This window comes from Saimiri boliviensis, chromosome 3 (assembly GCF_048565385.1).
Source record: "Saimiri boliviensis isolate mSaiBol1 chromosome 3, mSaiBol1.pri, whole genome shotgun sequence".
NCBI lineage: Eukaryota > Metazoa > Chordata > Mammalia > Primates > Cebidae > Saimiri > Saimiri boliviensis.
In genome coordinates, this window is record NC_133451.1 from 70039115 (window position 1) to 70057794 (window position 18680).

Here is an 18680-nt window from a genome sequence, read left to right on the forward strand (position 1 = left end):
AAAGGAGGGAAGAGATGCTCTTTAGTTAGTCTAGGAGGTCCTCTGAATGAAAGGAGGGAGTAAGCCAGGTGAAGAGCATTCTGGGCGATGGGAGGGAGCAGTGAGTAAAAAGACTCTGAGACCCTGAAATAGGAATAAATTTCCTGGGTTTGAGTTTCAGCAGGAAGACTAGTATGCAGAAGCACAGGGAGCAGGAAGGAGAGCGATAGAAAATGAGGCTGGAGAAGTAGCCAGACTATGGTAAGAACTTTGGTCCATTCAAGATGCACCCCTCTTGATGGTAAAGCTGTCTTTATGTGAGGTGGAATTGTTGCAGGATTGAAAAACCTTCATTCCAAGTTTTCTTACCCATTCTTAAAAGTGCCATTTTAGAAGCATCAATGGCAAAGGTAATAAAAATGAATACTTCCAGAAAGCAGTGGAAGAACTTGTCCTAGAGAGTGATACCAATGCTTATATTCCCCAGGCAGCTTGGGAATGGTAATTCCGAAGGGACAGAACCCTCTCTGGGAGAGCACCTGACAGAGGCCTCCCATGATCTTTCTACCTTAGGTTTGCTACAGGAAGGAACCCACTATACCCTTGCACTGGTCTGGTTAGAGATATGTGTGACAGAGCTTTCATATTTCTAGATACCATCTATATTTTAAGATATGTTAGTGATGGCATTTTTTCCACTCAGTGTTTCAGTTAACCATCAGTTTATTTACTTTGATTTGTGTGTGTGTTCCTAAGTTAGATTTGAATTATCCTTTCAATGAAACACTGCTAAAATTCTCAGCAGTTGGAAGGAGGATGACCTAATGTTTACTACCTTCATAGAAATTGTGAACAAAATGGCCCTTATGGAGTTCCATTTTCCCTGGAAGTATTAGCTCTAAAAAGGAAGCAGAGTGGGTCCTACAGGATTATCCACAATGAGGCTGTCTAGTGTTCTTTTTTTTTTTTTTTTTTTTTTTTTTTTTAGTATGAACTCTTCATTTAGAGGGTAGTGAAGAAATTCGGGGTGGGGGTAAAATCTTTGACATATGGCATGCCATTGAGTGCTGGGTCTAGTTTCCCTGATCTGGCTGGCATGGGAGCTATTTCCTTCCTTTCTCCCTTGAATTTATACCTATCCTTCCTAGAGTAGGATACGCCACTCAGTAAGCTGACTTTCTCTGCTAGAGAAAAATTACATTCTTGAGGAGAGTTGCTGAGGGTGTAGTCTTCTTTTCCTTAAATTCCAGCACAAGTTTTGACTCCGAATATGGTTCTTCTGGTCTTAGCATATTCTCTGGAAATATTCCAGCCATAAAGTATTATCACATACTTGGCCAATAAGACACTACATTTATTTACATGTGATCGAGAAATATAAGAATACATCATGAATTTTAATAGTGCTGAAATGCCTAGGTATTTAAAAATGGAAAATCTTGAGCAAGAACTCCTAGTGATGTACCCTTTAGAAAACAGTGAGTCACAAACATTTGAACCACTTATGCCTTCCTGTACATCGTGTGTGTGTGTGTATGTGTGTGTGTGAGAGACTGACTTACTTTTTAGAGTTTTAGTTTCACAGTGAAATTGAACAGGAAGTCCAGAGATTTCTCATATAGTCCCCACCCCGATACATGCATAGCCTCCTCCATTACCAGCAACCCCCTCAGAGTAGTACATTTGCTACAACTGATAAACCTACGTTGACACGTCATAATCACCCAAAGTCCATAGCTTATATTAGGGTTCACCATTGGTATTGTGCATTTGGTAGGTTTGGAAAAATGTCTAATGACATGTATTCACCATTATAGTATCGTACAGAATAGTTTCACTGCCCTAAAAATCCTCTGTGTTCCACCTGTTCCTCCTTGCATCATCCTAAGACCTAAGGCCTGGCAACCCCTATCTTTTTTTTTTTTTTTGAGATGGAGTTTCGCACTTTGTTGTCCAGGCAGTGGTGTGATCTTCGCTGACTGCAACCTCCACCTCGCCGGTTCAAGCAATTCTCCTATCTCATCCTCCAGAGTAACTGGGATTACAGGCGCCCACCATCACGCCTGGCTAATTTTTGCATTTTTAGTAGAGACAGGATTTCACCATGTTGGCCAGGCTGGTCTCAAACTCCTGACTTCAGGTGATCTGCTTGTCGCGGCCTCCCAAAGTGCTGGGATTACAGGCATGAGCCACCACGCCCGGCCACCATTGATCTTTTTATTGTCTCCATTGTTTTCCTTTTTCCAGAACATCAGCCATGTAATTGTAATCGTGGTTTGTAGCCTTTTCAGACTGGTTTCTTTCACCTAGTAAAATGCATTTTAGTTTCCTTCATATTTTTACATGGCTTGACAACTCTTTTTTTTAGTAATGAATAATATTCCATTGTGTAGATATACCACAGTTTACTCACCTACTGCAGAACAGCTTTCTTGCTTCCATGTTTTGGCAATTATGAATAAAACTGCTGTAAACATCCATGTGTGGGTTTTTATGTGGACATGAGTTTTCAGCTCCTTTGGATAAATGCCAAGGGATGTGATCACTGGTTCATATGGTAAGAGTATGTTTAATTTAGTAAGAAACTGCCAAACTGTCTTTTAAAAAAGTGGCTATGCCGTTTTGCATTACCACCTGCAATGAATGAGAGTTTCTCTTGCTTCACATCCTCACCAGCATTTGGTGTTGTCAGTATTCTGGATTTTGGCCATTCTAATAGATGTGTAGTGGTATCCTGTTTGTTTGTTTGTTTTTCCGTTTGCTTTTGGGTTTTGCCTATGGCACAGCCCTCAGGAGGTCCTGAGAACATGTTCCTCAGTATCTTATTGCAGACGTCCCCAAACTTTTTACACAGAGGGCCAGTTCACTGTCCCTCAGACTGTTGGAGGGCCGCCACATACTGTGCTCACTGTGCTCTCACGGACCACCAATGAAAGAGGTGCCCCTTCCTGAAGTGCGGCGGGGGGCCGAATAAATGGCCTCCGGGGGCTGCATGCGGGCCGCAGGCCATAGTTTGGGGACGCCTGTCTTATTGTTTTACTTTGTAATTTCCTCGTGACTTATGATGACAGATTTTCATTTGCTTATTTGCCATCTGTATATCTTCTTAGGATGTCTTTGGCCAGTTTTAAAATCAGGTCGCTTTCTTATTGTTGAGTTTTAAGTGGTTTTAAAAAATATTTATATTTTGAGTTTATAAGGAATTTTATTTTGAGACAACTTTCTGGGCTGTACAATGCCATGATTGATAGTCTTTTCCCTCTTCTCCAGACAGGATCTGAAAACCATCTGGAGGAGCTTGTAAATGAGAAGGTTTGCACTCCTAAATGTATGAGGAGGCTTTGCTTAGGCTTTTGGAAGTCATCCACAGGTGGTGGAATCCCAGCACCCAAGAGCCCCTGTGATTACGCCTTCTTGTAAAGCTTTTCTCTCCTTCTCTCTTTCCCTTCTCTCTGCCTCTCATGAGCTTTTTCTGACTCTAATTTCTGTCATTCAGCTTTGTATTTAGTTTTCTCACCACAAACAAATTGTTTCTAGTACAGTTGAGATTCCAGGAAGATTGCCAGGGTGTATCCTTCAATTCCATAAAAAGGAAAGATATTAACTAAAAACATACATGTGCACACGAAGTCTCCTTCACATGCCTGTTCTCTTACTAAGCTTTTCTCATCTTTACACAAACAACTGCAGTGGACACACAATGTCAGTCTCAATCACTCTTCCACCTCTGTCATTTCTTGGCGCATGCAAAATGTCATTTCCAGCATGCAGCAAATCACATCAAAAATGCTGCCTGCGCCCAAAGGCCACGTGGCTTCCTCTGAGCTCCTTGTTCCTCTCCTTGCTAGCCTGGGTGATTAATTGGAGGCACATAGGTTAGAGTGTTGGGCAGTTACTCCTAGCGACGACATACAAGGAGGCCGAGCAAGGCCCAAATATGGCCCTTTTTACCTACCCTTCCAAAGACCAAGCCTCTTGCACAAGAGAACATTTATAAGCTGGGTCCTGTGCCTGTAAACCTACTAAATGAAAACAGCTTGGCGATGCTGACTGCTTTGTCTCCCTTTCTTCCAGCTCCTCTACAAGTGATCTCTCCAACTATGACCATGCCTATCTAAGGCGGAGCCCTGACCAGTACAGCTCCCAGGGGAGCATGGAGAGCCTGGAGCCCAGTGGGGCATACCCACCCTGCCATCTTTCCCCTGCCAAGTCCACCGGCAGCATTGACCAGCTCAGTCACTTCCATAACAAGAGAGACTCGGCTTACAGCTCTTTCTCCACCAGTTCTAGCATCCTAGAGTATCCACCCCCTGGCATCTCTGGCCGGGAGCGTTCAGGCTCCATGGACACAACTTCTGCTCGAGGTGGTCTCTTCGAAGGGATGAGGCAGGCAGATATTCGCTATGTGAAGACAGTCTATGACACCCGGAGGGGAGTCTCAGCAGAGTATGAGGTGAACTCTTCAGCCCTGCTGCTTCAAGGTAGGGAGGCCCGAGCCTCAGCAGATGGTCAGGGCTATGATAAATGGTCTAATATTCCTCGGGGCAAGGGAGTGCCACCCCCATCCTGGAGCCAGCAGTGCCCCAGTTCCTTGGAGACTGCCACTGACAACCTTCCTCCTAAAGTGGGTGCACCCCTGCCTCCAGCTCGGAGTGATAGTTACGCAGCCTTTCGGCACCGAGAGCGGCCCAGCTCCTGGTCTAGCCTTGATCAGAAACGGCTCTGCCGGCTTCAGGCAAACTCTTTAGGCTCCCTGAAGTCTCCATTCATAGAGGAGCAGCTGCATCCTGTGCTGGAGAAGAGTCCAGAGAACAGCCCCCCAGTGAAGCCCAAGCATAATTATACCCAGAAGGCCCAACCTGGCCAACCTCTGCTGCCGACCAGCATCTACCCGGTACCGTCCCTGGAGCCACACTTTGCCCAGGTGCCCCAGCCTTCTGTGAGTAGCAACGGGACTCTCTACCCTGCACTGGCCAAGGAGAGTGGCTACATAGCCGCTCAGGGAGCGTGCAACAAGATGGCTGCCATTGATGAGAATGGGAACCAGAATGGATCTAGCAGGCCTGCGTTTGCCTTCTGCCAGCCCTTAGAACATGACTTGCTGTCTCCGGTAGAGAAGAAGCCAGAAGCTACAGCCAAGTATGTCCCCTCCAAAGTCCGTTTTTCTTCGGTGCCTGAAAATGAGGAGGATGCCTCCCTGAAGAGACATCTCACACCTCCCCAAGGCAGCAGCCCACATCCCAATGAGAGAAAGGGCACCCACAGCAACAGACCATCTTCTCATCCCCACAGCCTCAAATGCCCTCAGGCCCAGGCCTGGCAAGCGGGTGAAGACAGATCTTCCAGGCTCTCAGAGCCTTGGGAGGGTGATTTCCAGGAAGACCACAATGCCAACCTCTGGAGGCGGCTGGAGAGAGAAGGCCCAGGCCAGGGTCTATCAGGCAACTTCGGCAAGACCAAGTCAGCCTTCTCATCTCTCCAGAACATTCCTGAGAGTCTGAGAAGACACAGCAGCCTGGAGCTAGGCCGAGGAGCCCAGGAGAGTTACCCCGGGGGCAGGCCCACCTGCGCAGTCAACACCAAGGCGGAAGACCCTGGGAGGAAAGCTCTTCCTGACTTCGGGAGCCATGTGGACGGGCATGTTTCCTACCCACGGCCCGAGGGGAGGGCTGGTGCCTCGGCCTCTTTCCACAGCGCAGACCCAGGGCCCGAAGAGCCGCCCTCCCCGTCGCACCCGCGCACATCCAGTCTCGGCCGGAGGGGGCCCGGCCCGGGCAGCGCTTCGGCTCTGCAAGGCTTTCAGTACGGGAAGCCCCACTGCTCGGTGCTGGAGAAGGTCTCCAAATTCGAGCAGCGAGAGCAAGGGAGCCAGAGACCGAGTGTGGGCGGCCCCGGTTTTGGTCATAACTACAGGCCCCGCAGGGCCGTCTCAACTTCCAGTACTTCTGGGAATGACTTCGAGGAGACAAAAGCCCGCATGCGTTTCTCTGAGTCAGTGGAAGCCCTAGGCAATGGGGAGCAGCACTTCAAAAACAGGGAGCCGAAGCTGGAGGAGGCCTCCCGGCAGCCCTGCGGTCAGCAGCCGAGCGGAGGAGCCGTGGACAGCGGCCGCGGCCCCCAGAGGCCGGACGCTCGCCTCCTCCGCAGCCAGAGCACCTTCCAGCTCTCCAGCGAGCCCGAGAGGGAGGCCGAGTGGCGGGACAGGCCCGGCTCGCCCGAGTCGCCCCTGCTGGATGCCCCCTTCAGCCACGCCTACCGGAACAGCATCAAGGACGCACAGTCCCGCGTTTTGGGGGCCACTTCCTTTCGACGCCGGGACCTGGAGCTAGGGGCGCCCGCGGCGTCGAGGCCCTGGCGGCCACGGCCCTCCTCGGCCCATGTGGGGCTGCGGAGCCCCGAGGCGCCGGCCTCCGCCTCCCCGCACACGCCCCGGGAGCGGCACAGCGTGACCCCGGCAGAGGGCGACCTGGCCAGGCCCGCGCCCCCTGCCGCCCGGAGAGGGGCTCGCCGGCGTCTGACCCCCGAGCAGAAGAAGCGCTCCTACTCGGAGCCGGAGAAGATGAACGAGGTGGGGGTCGCGGAGGAGGCCGAACCGGCACCCCTGGGCGCCCAGAGGAAGGGGATGCGTTTCCCGGAGAGCAGCGTAGCCGACCGGCGCCGCCTCTTTGAGCGTGATGGCAAGGCCTGCTCCACGCTCAGCCTGTCCGGGCCCGAGCTGAAGCAGTTCCAGCAGAGCGCCCTGGCCGACTACATCCAGCGCAAGACAGGCAAGTGGCCCGGCTCCGCCTCCGGCAGTGGCCTCCACGAGCCTGGGCCACTGCGCGAGCGCGCCCAGAGCGCATACCTCCAGCCCGGCCCTGCGGCGCCTGAAGGCCCCGGCCTCGCCTCGGCCTCCAGCCTGAGCTCGCTGCGGGAGCCCAGCCTGCAGCCCCGTAGGGAGGCCACGCTCCTGCCGGCCACTGTTGCAGAAACCCCGCAGGCTCCCCGAGATCGCAGCAGCTCCTTCGCTGGTGGCCGCCGCCTCGGGGAACGGCGACGCGGGGACCTCCTCAGTGGAGCAAACGGTGGAACAAGGGACACCCAGAGGGTGGATGAGACCCCCAGGGAGCCACCCTCCTGGGGGGCTAGGGCCGGGAAGTCCATGTCGGCAGAGGACCTGCTGGAACGCTCGGATGTCCTCGCCGTCCCTGTCCACGTGAGGTCCAGGTCATCTCCCGCCACCGCAGACAAGCGCCAGGTACGTGCAACCAGCAAGTCCTGGCCTCGGACTGTCCCTCCCTCCCTCCCTGGAAGCTTTAGTGGGGCTCCCAAACCCCTCACCCTCTCAGCCCCTCTCCCAGTTCAGTTTTCCTTGAGAATACAGAATAGTAGCGTTTGTTTTCATGAGTTGAGTTTTTCAGTGTCCCTACCTGGCTTCCTTACAAAGATACAGATATATAGATTACTATATTGTTATATAGGTTTTTATATATCTTCGTTTTAGGAAGTCAACACCTCTCAATGCAAAAATACAAGGCTAGGAAAAATTAGGGATTATCTTTTCTGTTTTTTGCTTTTTTTGTTTTTGGTTTTTTTATGGATTAGAGTTTGGGTCTGAGTATTTTAAAGATTTTAGCTTTGCACCCTTTCTGTTTCTATTGGACTTTGCATCTACAAAATAGCTAGAATTATTGTCATTGATAGTCATTGGTTATTGAATTCCTGGCCCTCAGCTAAGTGTGTGGCAGGTCCTGAGCTACGTGTAATCTACATTTATTACTTCGTTTAATCCTCACGATAATCCTGTGCAGTAGGGTATTTTATATATGTCAGACCCCTGTCTCTCGGACTCCTATCTGAGCTCTTTGTGTGCATTATCCTGGTGAGGAGGGAAAATCAGAAATTCAAAATCTCACATAAAAGGATTTTCTAGTAAAGGCACTAAATGCTGCAAAGATTATAAAATACTTTTCACTGAAAATTTCAAGCAGTGCTAGGAGTAGAAGCTGAGCATTCTGACTCTTAGGATCCTATTAATTTTCCTAATTCTTAGCCTATCCTCGGGCTTCACTTCCACTGGAGATCAGTGGCCTGCCTCATGCTTTCCTTCCCACCAAAGAAAACAATAGGAACCCCATACCTGTTAGCACAGGGGAGGAAGAACTCTGCTCTACTGCCCCTGTCAGATTCTGCTGTTTTCCCTTGCTGAAGTCAGCCATTCAGCAAGCATCTGTAGAGCATGTGTCGTATGAAAAATGCTGTGTTATAGCAGCGGAGGATACACAAAGGAAAAAAAAATAAGGCTCTTGCTTTTCTGGAGTTCACAATTAAGGAATAGGACGGTATATATAAATAACTCTAATATGACTAGTGAATGCTTTGGGAATGGTGATCAATAATATGCTATGAAGAGGAAAGTAATTAATTCTGAGGTGATCTGAGTAGCAACTGCTTCTCCTGAAGGGAAGTGGGATTTGGGGCCAGGGTGTAAAAGATGGGCATGATGACAAGAGATCAGGGGGGAGGAGATGCATTGATTGAAAACCAGTTCAGACAAAGAAAGATTCAGCAGTTACTGGCTGAGAAGTTTGCTGCACTCTTTCTAATGCACACACACACAGACCCACACCCTTCTGAGAGAAAGTCCCCTCCCAAGTGTTTCCTGTTTAGAATTGTACAGAAATATTTTCTCCCAGTATAAGCCCTCTAGAAATGTAGAGGCAACTTCCCGTAAGCCTTCAGTAGCCTTTTCCTGCCTTCAGAATGAACAGAGCTAATTCCCACTCCCTATCCTACCACTAACACACATTTAAAATCCATATATGTAACACTAAATTTCATCTAGCTTGATAGACTTTAGCAACTTAACTATATAGTGGTCTTCTTCACTTCTCTCCCTTCATTTCTCTCCCTGTGTTTTAAGGAAAATAGAAACGCTTAGCTGAAAACCAAATCATTATTATTTATTCCCCATTAGATATAGTTATTTTGTCTCAGAGAATTGGTTGAATAGCTATGAATGTTATCTTGTCTTTTCCCCAAAATATTTCTTAAGCCTGGTCGATAAAGAAATAAAGCTAAAACATGGCTGTTGCGAGAAGTGAAGAGATTCCTTCAAATCCCAATTAAATACTTTGTATTATTTGGAAAACTTTTTAGAAAGACAAGTGAATACAGAACAGTACTTGGGGCACCCTTTTCATAAAGGGAATGCCATATTTAGATATTAATTAATTTGGGGAATATAAAGGCAGGGGGGAAATATTTCCAAATGAAATACTTCTTTCATACTGCTTTGCTTCAACAAATTCTGAAAATTCTGAACAATGCATCATCTCCTATATTGTCACTGTGCCAGAACCCCGTTCTTGAGCTTCCTCCGTCTCCCCATCTCCTGAACAGCAGCCAGACCCTAGCTGACTGGAGAAGCATTGCATGGCAAGGCAGTCTGCTCCTTGCATCCTTTTCATCATCTGCCTTATTTGTAGTTATGATTAGTTAAAAATAAAACAAAGTTACTCTCACCACGTAACTATTGTGGTTATTGTATATATTTTTTCCTATTTGAATAAATTCCAAGAACATTATCAGTAAGCTTTTGGGAAGGTTTTTAATCAGTAAATTTTCTTTCTTTCTTTCCTTTTTTTTTGAGATGGAGTTTCACTCTTGTTACCCAGGCTGGAGTGCAATGGCGCGATCTTGGCTCACCGCAACCTCCACCCCCTGGGTTCAGGCAATTCTCCTGCCTCAGCCTCCTGGGTAGCTGGGATTACAGGCGCGCACCACCATGCCCAGCTAATGTTTTTTCGTATTTTTAGTAGAGATGAGGTTTCACCTTGTTGACCAGGATGGTCTCGATCTCTTGACCTCATGATCCACCCACCTTGGCCTCCCAAAGTGCTGGGATTACAGGCTTGAGCCACCGCGCCCGGCCTTTAATCAGTAATTTTTCTTATCCTTGCTTTAGAGAATTCTGACAAGTTAAGTGACCTTGTAGAGACTGTCCGCCTGAGTTAAAACCAAAACGTGGAGTGTGTTTCTGCTGCTGGCTTAGTTGATGCTATCCCCAACAAATGCTGCTTGTTCTTACCAGTCAGATGTTGACAGGGCAGGATTTTACAAGTTTTTGACAAGGATTTAGCTTTTTTTCAAAATTCTCATTAGTGAGGACACTTTCTGCCTCCACAAACAAAGTCATCATGGAAATCAGTTCCTCTGCGTATGACAGTTGACCCATCTCTGGCCTGAAATAGTGACTGCAGGAGGCTTCCATTTTGAACTACTTGTAGCCTGAGATCTTCTCAGGTATTTGACAGGTCTGGCCTCTCCTCAGCCAGCTTGAGATCCTCCCTGAAACATGCAGGCTTCCATTTTCCTCTCCTTTAATTCCTCTTCATTGCAGGACAAATAGATATTAGCGATGGAGCTTAAGTGCACATCAGACTCTTGCCTGTTTCCACCTTCTTTCTGTGAGACCTTGGAAAACTCAACCTGTTGAAAGTGTGTAGGACCTGCAAAGCTACAGAAAGATATCCAGTATTTCTGCCTTAGAGACAGAAATGTATACTTGTTCATGCGTAGACATAAAATGTAATAGAGGCTATAAAGCAAAACCCTTGGAGAAATCAGATTACTGGTGGGGATTTTTCTCCCCAGATGCTAAGTGAGAGATTTCTCTGGTTCTCACAGTATTTTCAGGGACCTTCATGTGTGATGTGTAACATACACACTGTGAGATGTGTGACAAACATTATTTAATTGCTGAAGAAATTGCTCAATGCATGGAACCACAATATTGGATATAGGCTTGATTCTGTGGGATGTAACTTGTCTTTTTTAGCACCCTTTCACAAGCACGCATTCAAGACTATACAAAATAGAATCAACTTTCCACAAAATGTAAAGATAAAAATAGCTAACAGTAGTCAAATTTTTGCTGTGTGTCGGTCATTGTACTGTGTTTTTTTAAGTATAAAATTAGTCTTGGCTGGGTGCAGTGGCTCACACCTGTAATCCCAGCACTTTGGGAGGCCAAGGTGGGTAGATTGCTTGAGGCCAGGAGTTTGAGACCAGCGTGGCCAACATGGCAAAACTCTGTCTCTACTAAAAATACAAAAATTAGCAAGGCATAGTGGTGTGCACCGGTAGTCGCAGCTACTTGGGAGGCTGAGGCATGAGAATTGCTTGAACTCAGGAGGTAGAGGTTGCAGTGAACTGAGATCACACCACTGCCCTCCAGCCTGGGCAACAGAGCAAGACTCTGTCTGAAAAAATAAAATAAAATTAGTCTTCACATCTGTGCAGTGAGGTAAATACTATTATTATCTCTTAGTTACAGAAGAATGAATCAAGTCACAGAGAGGGTACAAAATTTGCCCAAAGTAGAAGGGAGTGAGATTTTGACCCCATATTGTCTGACTGCAGAGTCTTTAAGTCTTGGCTGATTTTAAGACTATACCGTGACCTGTCCTTGAATAATAAGAGGCTGAGAATGGGGAAAGAGAGGCAAGAATTGAATGTCCTATATCTGAAAATATCAGCCAATGAATTTATTTCATTTTAACGTTTATTGATAACTATTTCAGTCATGTGTCTTATAATAGTCAAGGATGGACCACATATGCGACAGTGGTCCCATAAAATTATAATACCATACTTTTATTGTACCTTCTCCATGTTTAGATGCAAAAATACATATTATTGCATTGCAACTGTCTACAGTATTCAGTACAGTAACATGCTGTACGGTTTTGTAGCCTACGAGCAATAGGCCTATACCATATAGCCTACGGATGTAATAGTCTGTGTCGTCTGTTTCTGTAAGCACACGCTATGATGTTTGCACAATGATGCATTTCTCAGAACATATCCCTGTTGTTAAGTGACACGTAACTGTACTTTCACATAAGATTTTTCATAAGGATTTCTAATTATTTTTAGTAGTTACTTGAAACTAATATTCTAAAGCAGGTGAATATTGTTGTCTTCATGTTTCATCAGCAACAGACATATTGAGTTAACTAATTTGGAACCCAAAACAAGAGAATTGAGATTCAGTAGACTTCAGATTTATGTTATTAAGTATGCTAAGAACTGGTGTATTTTTAAGTCAATTTTGAGATAATTAGCAAAAACAAATTAGACACTTAACAAGTTGGTATAATTCTATGCCTAGTGTTTTTCCCATAGCCACTGTTTTTTCCCATAATTGCCATAAGTACTTTGTATTTTCTACCAGTTTATAGTAAATAGTCCTCTTTGACAGTGAATATATGCTCAAATTAAAGCAAGAAAATGCAACAGGAATTTATCTTCTTTGGGCTTCTATGAGGTTGGGAAGATATTTTCCTTTGTCCAAGTGGTATTTTGATTGACAGCAGATTCAGAAAATTCACTCAATAGTTTATTGCTGGGTCTAATTCCTTTATTTTATCCACATCCACATAAATACCATTTTAAGCTTGATATTCTAGGGGCCAAATCATATGACTACAGAAGTTAGATTCATTGTCAAACTGAAATGTAAAGGCTATAATAGGATATGAATATATATTTATACTTTACTGGGTTAGGAGCTCACATGGGACCTAGGCTTTTTCAGTTAATTGTTGACGAGGTGGCACATTCATGTCAACAGAGGGAAAAGTGGTGGGAAAAGACTTTTAAAGGAGCATAAAGTTTCATGGAGAACAGGAATTCTCATTCCCTACAGTGATATTTGAGTGAATCAGAACACATGGCATTCATTTTTCTCAAGCCGTTTAAGTCTGATTGCATCCAGCCCAGCTGCTGTTCAGCCTGTAAAGATTCCATGGCAAGACCTTGGGCTTTGAAGATATCATGGCTTGAGTCCTAGTTTCACCACTTACGTAACTGTGGGCATGATATGTCACCTCAATGAGCTGCAATTAGAGACCCCACTTCCAATTGTTGTAAAGATTAAGTTACCCTCCCCCCCCAAAAAAGTAAAGTGCCTAATATTCCAGGCATATAATTTGTTGGTGCAGAATACTTAGCAGAGTGTCTGGCATGCAGTAAATACCCAGTAGGGATAGCTGCAATTATGAATAATGTTCAGGGGTTTGTTTCTTCTGCCTGCTGCCACCTTTGACCCTTTTTATTGCTTAATAGTTTCTCAACCACTGGACGAAAACAGTGAGGAACGGGGTGAAAAGCAGTTAACCCTTTGAGCAGGGTTAAGTGGCAAAATAAATTACTGAAATTAAGTTGGAGATTATATATGGATTTTCTGGTTTTTGTCTGTTTGCTGTCATCGTAAATAAGTCGGAGTTGAATGTATTATCATAAATGGCAACATCATCATCTTCATCATGGACCTGATTACAGGGACCAAATTGTATACTATCAAAAACTGACAACCCTTTCAGGACACTAGTATATATGCTCATTAAAACAGAAACAAAAACTACCCCTGAAAAGTCTCCAGGGTTATTGATCTCACATGTGAGTCAAATTTTTCCCAGAATGTATTGCAACCCAATTACAATCCAAATTCATATCTTCACTAATTGTAACTAAGAACATTTGAAATTTTTGCACAGTGTAATGGCTTATCCTTTTCCTGTCATCTCTCGTATTTCCCTATTGCCATTTGGAAAGTTTGGCCCATTGAATTCATTGTCTTCCTTATCATATTTCAAGTTTAGCAGTTGTTTTTAACTCTGGAGATAATTGTTTGACTTATCTTACTTAGGAAACATCCTTGCTAGAGGAGGAACCTGGTGAGACAGACTGAAGCTCAAATTCTGACTCGGCCACTTTTTTTTTTTTTTTAAATCCTTGGCTTATCGCCTGCATCAATGCTGTGGGCTTATGTAAGAGTACCACCATGTGGCCTGACAGAAGTAGGTTGCCAGGAAATAAGTGTTCTTTCTCCTTTTTACCTCCACACCCTTAGCAAATTTAAACACCTGTTTATTGGTAGTAATGCTGTGCCTTTCTTGTGTTTCCAGGATGTGCTTTTGGGGGAAGAAAACGGCTTTGATCTTATCAAGGATCAATGTTATTTGGCTGGCCCTGGATCTAGGTATGTATGTGTACTTATGATGCCTTCTGTGTGTGAATGCTGCTGGTGTAAAACTACTCTTGTTCCTTTCTACAAGAAATTGAAATATGATGTCTTACAGTGTCACCTGCTTTTTTGATTTGTCTAGGCCATGGAACTTTTTACTTTCCATTTAGAAATGATTTTCTTTAAGAATGACACTTGTTCAAAATAGGTTTTGAACATGTGCTGTTGAGGACAAGGTTGACTTCTAGCCAGTTTGACAACAGAATAATTAATGGAGGCACTTTTCTCAGGCATGTCCCATGGTGCTCACAAACAGGGCCTCCTGTGTGGGCTGATCTCTTCCAGCTCTGTGTGCAAAGCATCACATCTGGTGACTACAGTGCTAGGGAACAATGGGCATTTCATGAACAGCTTCACAGAGGAAGACAAACTGAAAGCATTGGAGGTGAAATATAAAGCTCAAAATCATAATTTTATACGTGTGGGGCTAGAAAGCAGAGGAAAGTCTTTTTTTTTTTTTTTTTAATGCCATCAAAATCATATCCTAGGTAGAAAATGCAATGAAAACTTTTTTTAAAATTTAAAAAGTTTGAACTGTTCACGTGGGACTTAATAAGTAGAAATTTCCAAAAAGGGTTTTCTCTGAACCATGTACCCTGTATGTAGTTTTAATGCAGCATTACAGAGTTATCTACTATAATCTATTATTACTAATGATAAACCTACACCCTACCTACTCCTTTCCATGTTTTTAAGCCGTTTCCTTAATATTTCTTATATTTTATTCAATCATTGCTTCTACGTTCATCTTCTTAATAACTCAACCTAACACTGTCAAGTAGAAGCAGCCAACATGTTCAGAAAGTAGGTATTAATGACCCGCTTTCCAGCCAGCGTCAGCCTTCCATGTTTATATGCTCTTGCTCCTGTAGCTGTGTTGACAAGGAAGAAAGTATTCAAGTGAGGCTGAGGACTTTGGTTAGTTTGGATGTATTAATTAAAAGCTAGAAACAAGGGAAAACTCAATAAACTAGAGCACTGCTAAAGAAAATTGGTCTGAAATCAAAGGTGGGACTAAACAGAAAATCAAATAACCCTATTTAAAAATGGGCAAAGGTAAAGAAGAACAAAATCTGTCCTTTGCAGCAACGTGGATGGAGCTGAAGGCCAGTATGCTAAGCAAATGAACACAGGATCAAAAAACCACATACTGCATGTTCTCATTTACAAGTGGGAGGAGTACACATGGATACAAAGAAGGGAACAATAAACACTGCGCCTCTTTGAGGGCGGAGGGTAGGAGGATGGTGAGGATTGAAAAACTACCCATCAGGTACTATGCCTATTTGGGTGACAAAATTATCTGTACACTAAACCCTGGCAACATGCAATTTACTCGTGTAACAAACCTGCACATGTACTCCTTGAACCTAAAATAAAAGTTGGAAAGTAAAAAAATAATTGAAGGTGACAGGGGAAGGGGGAGGAGGCTGGTTGGCTCAGTGACAATATTGACAATCTGAGAAACACAGGTAGCAATTTTAGCAGGGGAAAAAACCTTCCTCAACAAAATTAGTTCTGTGTTCAAAGAAAAAAAAGCGTTATGAGCTGTAAAAATGCCAAAAGAATAAGTATGACAAGCACCACATTACCACTGAATAACTGAAATGCTTGTCCTGTTCTTTGGCAGTTGACATTAGCATAGGTGCAGCTACATGCATAGTGCTTGCTAAAAAGGATATTGATAATTTCAGGACATGTAATTCTTAGCTGTCCTGGGGAAAAGCATACGCATGGAAAGTGTCACTACAGAAGCAGCCAACAGGAAAACATGGGTAGGACTTGATCACAGATCGTGCTATGAATTTTGAATACTAAAAATTCTGCTTGCAGTTTGTTTTTCTAACCATTACAACCAAGAAGACACAAAACAGTATAACACTCTTTTTTTTTTCCTAAAGGTTTGCATGGTCTTTTACCGTAGTCACTCTGTTAATCATAGTAAGAAGATAAGAGTCACATCAACTGTGGACAATAGTGAAATGCGTCAGAACAATTTGGAAAGTAGAATTTGGAGGAATGTGCCCTCTCTTCTCCATGGATGCTTATTAGGTTCAGTCAGTTTTCCTCCACTCTGCCATAATTCTCCCTAAATACATGAAATTCAGACTTTACATTAATGCTTTTTAAAAAACATTAAATGTTCTAATTTATAGAAAAGTAGAGATTTTGTACTGTTCAAGTTTTATAAGAGTTTGATGCCTTCATGGGTCACAAAAAGACAATAGTTATCATTATTATATCTTTTTTTCTGTTTTCAAACTATTTTTCATTCTTTTTATCTTCAGTGTGAAAGAAACAAACACTAGAGGACACCAATCCAACTGAATTGAGACATTCACTTGTTAATTTCCAAAATAAAAATGTACTTGTCTATATAAAAAGGGGCAAAGGACTTGAATAGACATTTCTCCAAAGATGGTAGACATATGACCAACAAGCATGTGAAAAGATGCTCAACACCAGTAATCATTAGAGAACTCAAAACCACAATGAGATGTCACCTCACACACATTAGGATGGCTACTATTAAAAACAACAAATGTCGGTGAGGATATGGGGAAACTGGAAAACTTGCACACTTAGTGGGAATGTAAAATGGTGCAGCCGTGTGAAAAACAGCATGGAGGTCTCAGAACATTAAAAATAGAACTACCATATGATCTGGCAATGCCACCTCTGAGTATATGTCCCAAAGAATTGAAAGCAGGGTCTCCAAGAGATAATTGTACATCCATGTTCATAGCAGCAGTATTTACTGTTCACAGTAGCCAAGAGGTGGAAACAACCCAAATGTCTGTTCATGACAGATGAATGGATAAACAAAATGTGGTGTAGACATACAATGGAATATTACTCAGCCTTAAAAAGGAAATTCTGCCGCATGCTACCACATATTATGCGAAGTGAAATAAGCCAGTCACAAAAAGACATACTGTATAATTTCCCTTGTATGAAGTACTTAAAAGTAGTCAAATTCATAGAAACACAAAGTAAAACAGTGATTTCCAGGGGTTAGTAGGAGGGGAAATGGGGAGTTATTATTTAGTGGGTACATAGTTTTAGGTTTGCAACTTGTGAAAGTTCTGGAGATCTGTTTCACAACAGCGTGAACATATTAACACTACTGAACTTAAAAATGGTTAAGATGAAATTTTATGGGTTTTTTTAACCACAATTTTTAAAAAGTGCTGTTTTTTTTAAACAAAACAAAAAAGGGTAAGACTAATTGCTCTCAAAATCCATACTTGAATAGTAGGATTCCTGAATACGTATCGGCAGACTCTGGGTGAGCCTCTTACACCCTACTATAATCCCAGCACTTTGGGAGGCTGAGGTGGGTGGATCACAAGGTCAGGAGTTCAAGACCAGCCTGGTCAACATGGTGAAACCCCATCTCTACTAAAAATACAAAAATCAACTGGGCTTGGTAGCGGGCTCCTGTAATCCCAGCTGTACTTGGGAGGCTGAGGCAGGAGAATTGCTTGAACTGGGGAGGCAGAAGTTGCAGAGAGCTGAGCCAAGGCCACACCATTACATTCCAGCCTGGGCGATAGAGTGAGACTCTGTCTTAAAAAAAAAAGTCACGTTAGCGTGTGTAAACTAAGGTCACACAAACTGAAAACATATAAAAGTTTATTGGGCTGGATCTTTAAAGGATAAGTGTATATTGTTGTATGTTTTAGTAATGTCTCCCCCTTTAAAAAGCCTCAAGATGTAATAAAATAAAGGCATCTGAATTAGTTACTAAAACATCAGATTTCAGCAAACTCCACATCCTCTTAGAGGATGCTGAGTTTAAAAACAGTTTGTATGCTGCAGTCTGGAGAGCAGTCAGGCCGAGGAGATGTCACTATTCAACAGACACTTGCTGAGGGGGTACTTGGTGCCAGGTACTGGGGATGCCAGGATGGATGAGACACAAGTGAAGAGTATTCCCAGTGAGTCTTCTTCCTCAGGGTTTCTGATATGCCCACTGGGGAAGCCACTAGGAACTGCAGAGTGGCCACACTTTGCTATGGAGAGGTTTCTGCTAAAGAAACCATGTCTGAATGAAAAGGACTGGTCACGGGAAGGGAGAGGTTGCATCTGAGAGAGAGGTGGGCCCTTTATTCTATCATCTGCATCTATGTATAATAAAGAAAAAATCAAGGCATGAGAAGAGCTAATTTGGTACCTTGCCATCTTTTCCCCCCACATGCTGCATTCTGCTTGCCTGGCACTTGGATGATCTTGTGGCAAGCCCTGTATTATTGCTCTGCTGTGGGACTGAGTCACCGCTCCAGAGGAGTCAGATCTGTGAGATGAAACGTGCCATCTGTGCTCCAGATTCACTCACATACTCAGGGAGCTGCAGACAGGGAATTTACAAATCACAGTGGGTTCGCTGGAGATCTTTTTATCCTCACATTAACTCTTGCACAGCAGGCAGTGCCACAGACTCTTTTTTGTTTTGTTTTGAGGGTTTTTCTCCCTTAGAACACAGTATAATAAAGTTTTACGAATTGTTGGGTTTTTCCTGGGAGCCTAGAGTACAGTTGTTTAAATCACCATGCACCATATTTGCTTATTATCGCCAGCCTCTTTCTCCAGAGGTAACTGCTTATTAGCTCCTTAGGTGAGACTGTCC

General features: G+C 44.0%; 1 protein-coding gene across 7 annotated transcripts in view; it reads left to right on the forward strand.

The window, feature by feature from the left end:
* SHROOM3 (shroom family member 3) overlaps nucleotides 1-18680 on the forward strand; it is a 379671-nt gene that overhangs the window by 336993 nt on the left and 23998 nt on the right. For all 7 annotated transcript variants that reach the window (XM_074396298.1, XM_074396300.1, XM_074396299.1 and 4 more), the window contains 2 exons: nucleotides 4054-7216; nucleotides 13932-14005. In XM_074396298.1, the coding sequence (XP_074252399.1) occupies nucleotides 4054-7216; nucleotides 13932-14005 (3237 nt within the window). The remainder of the gene's footprint in view (nucleotides 1-4053; nucleotides 7217-13931; nucleotides 14006-18680) is intronic.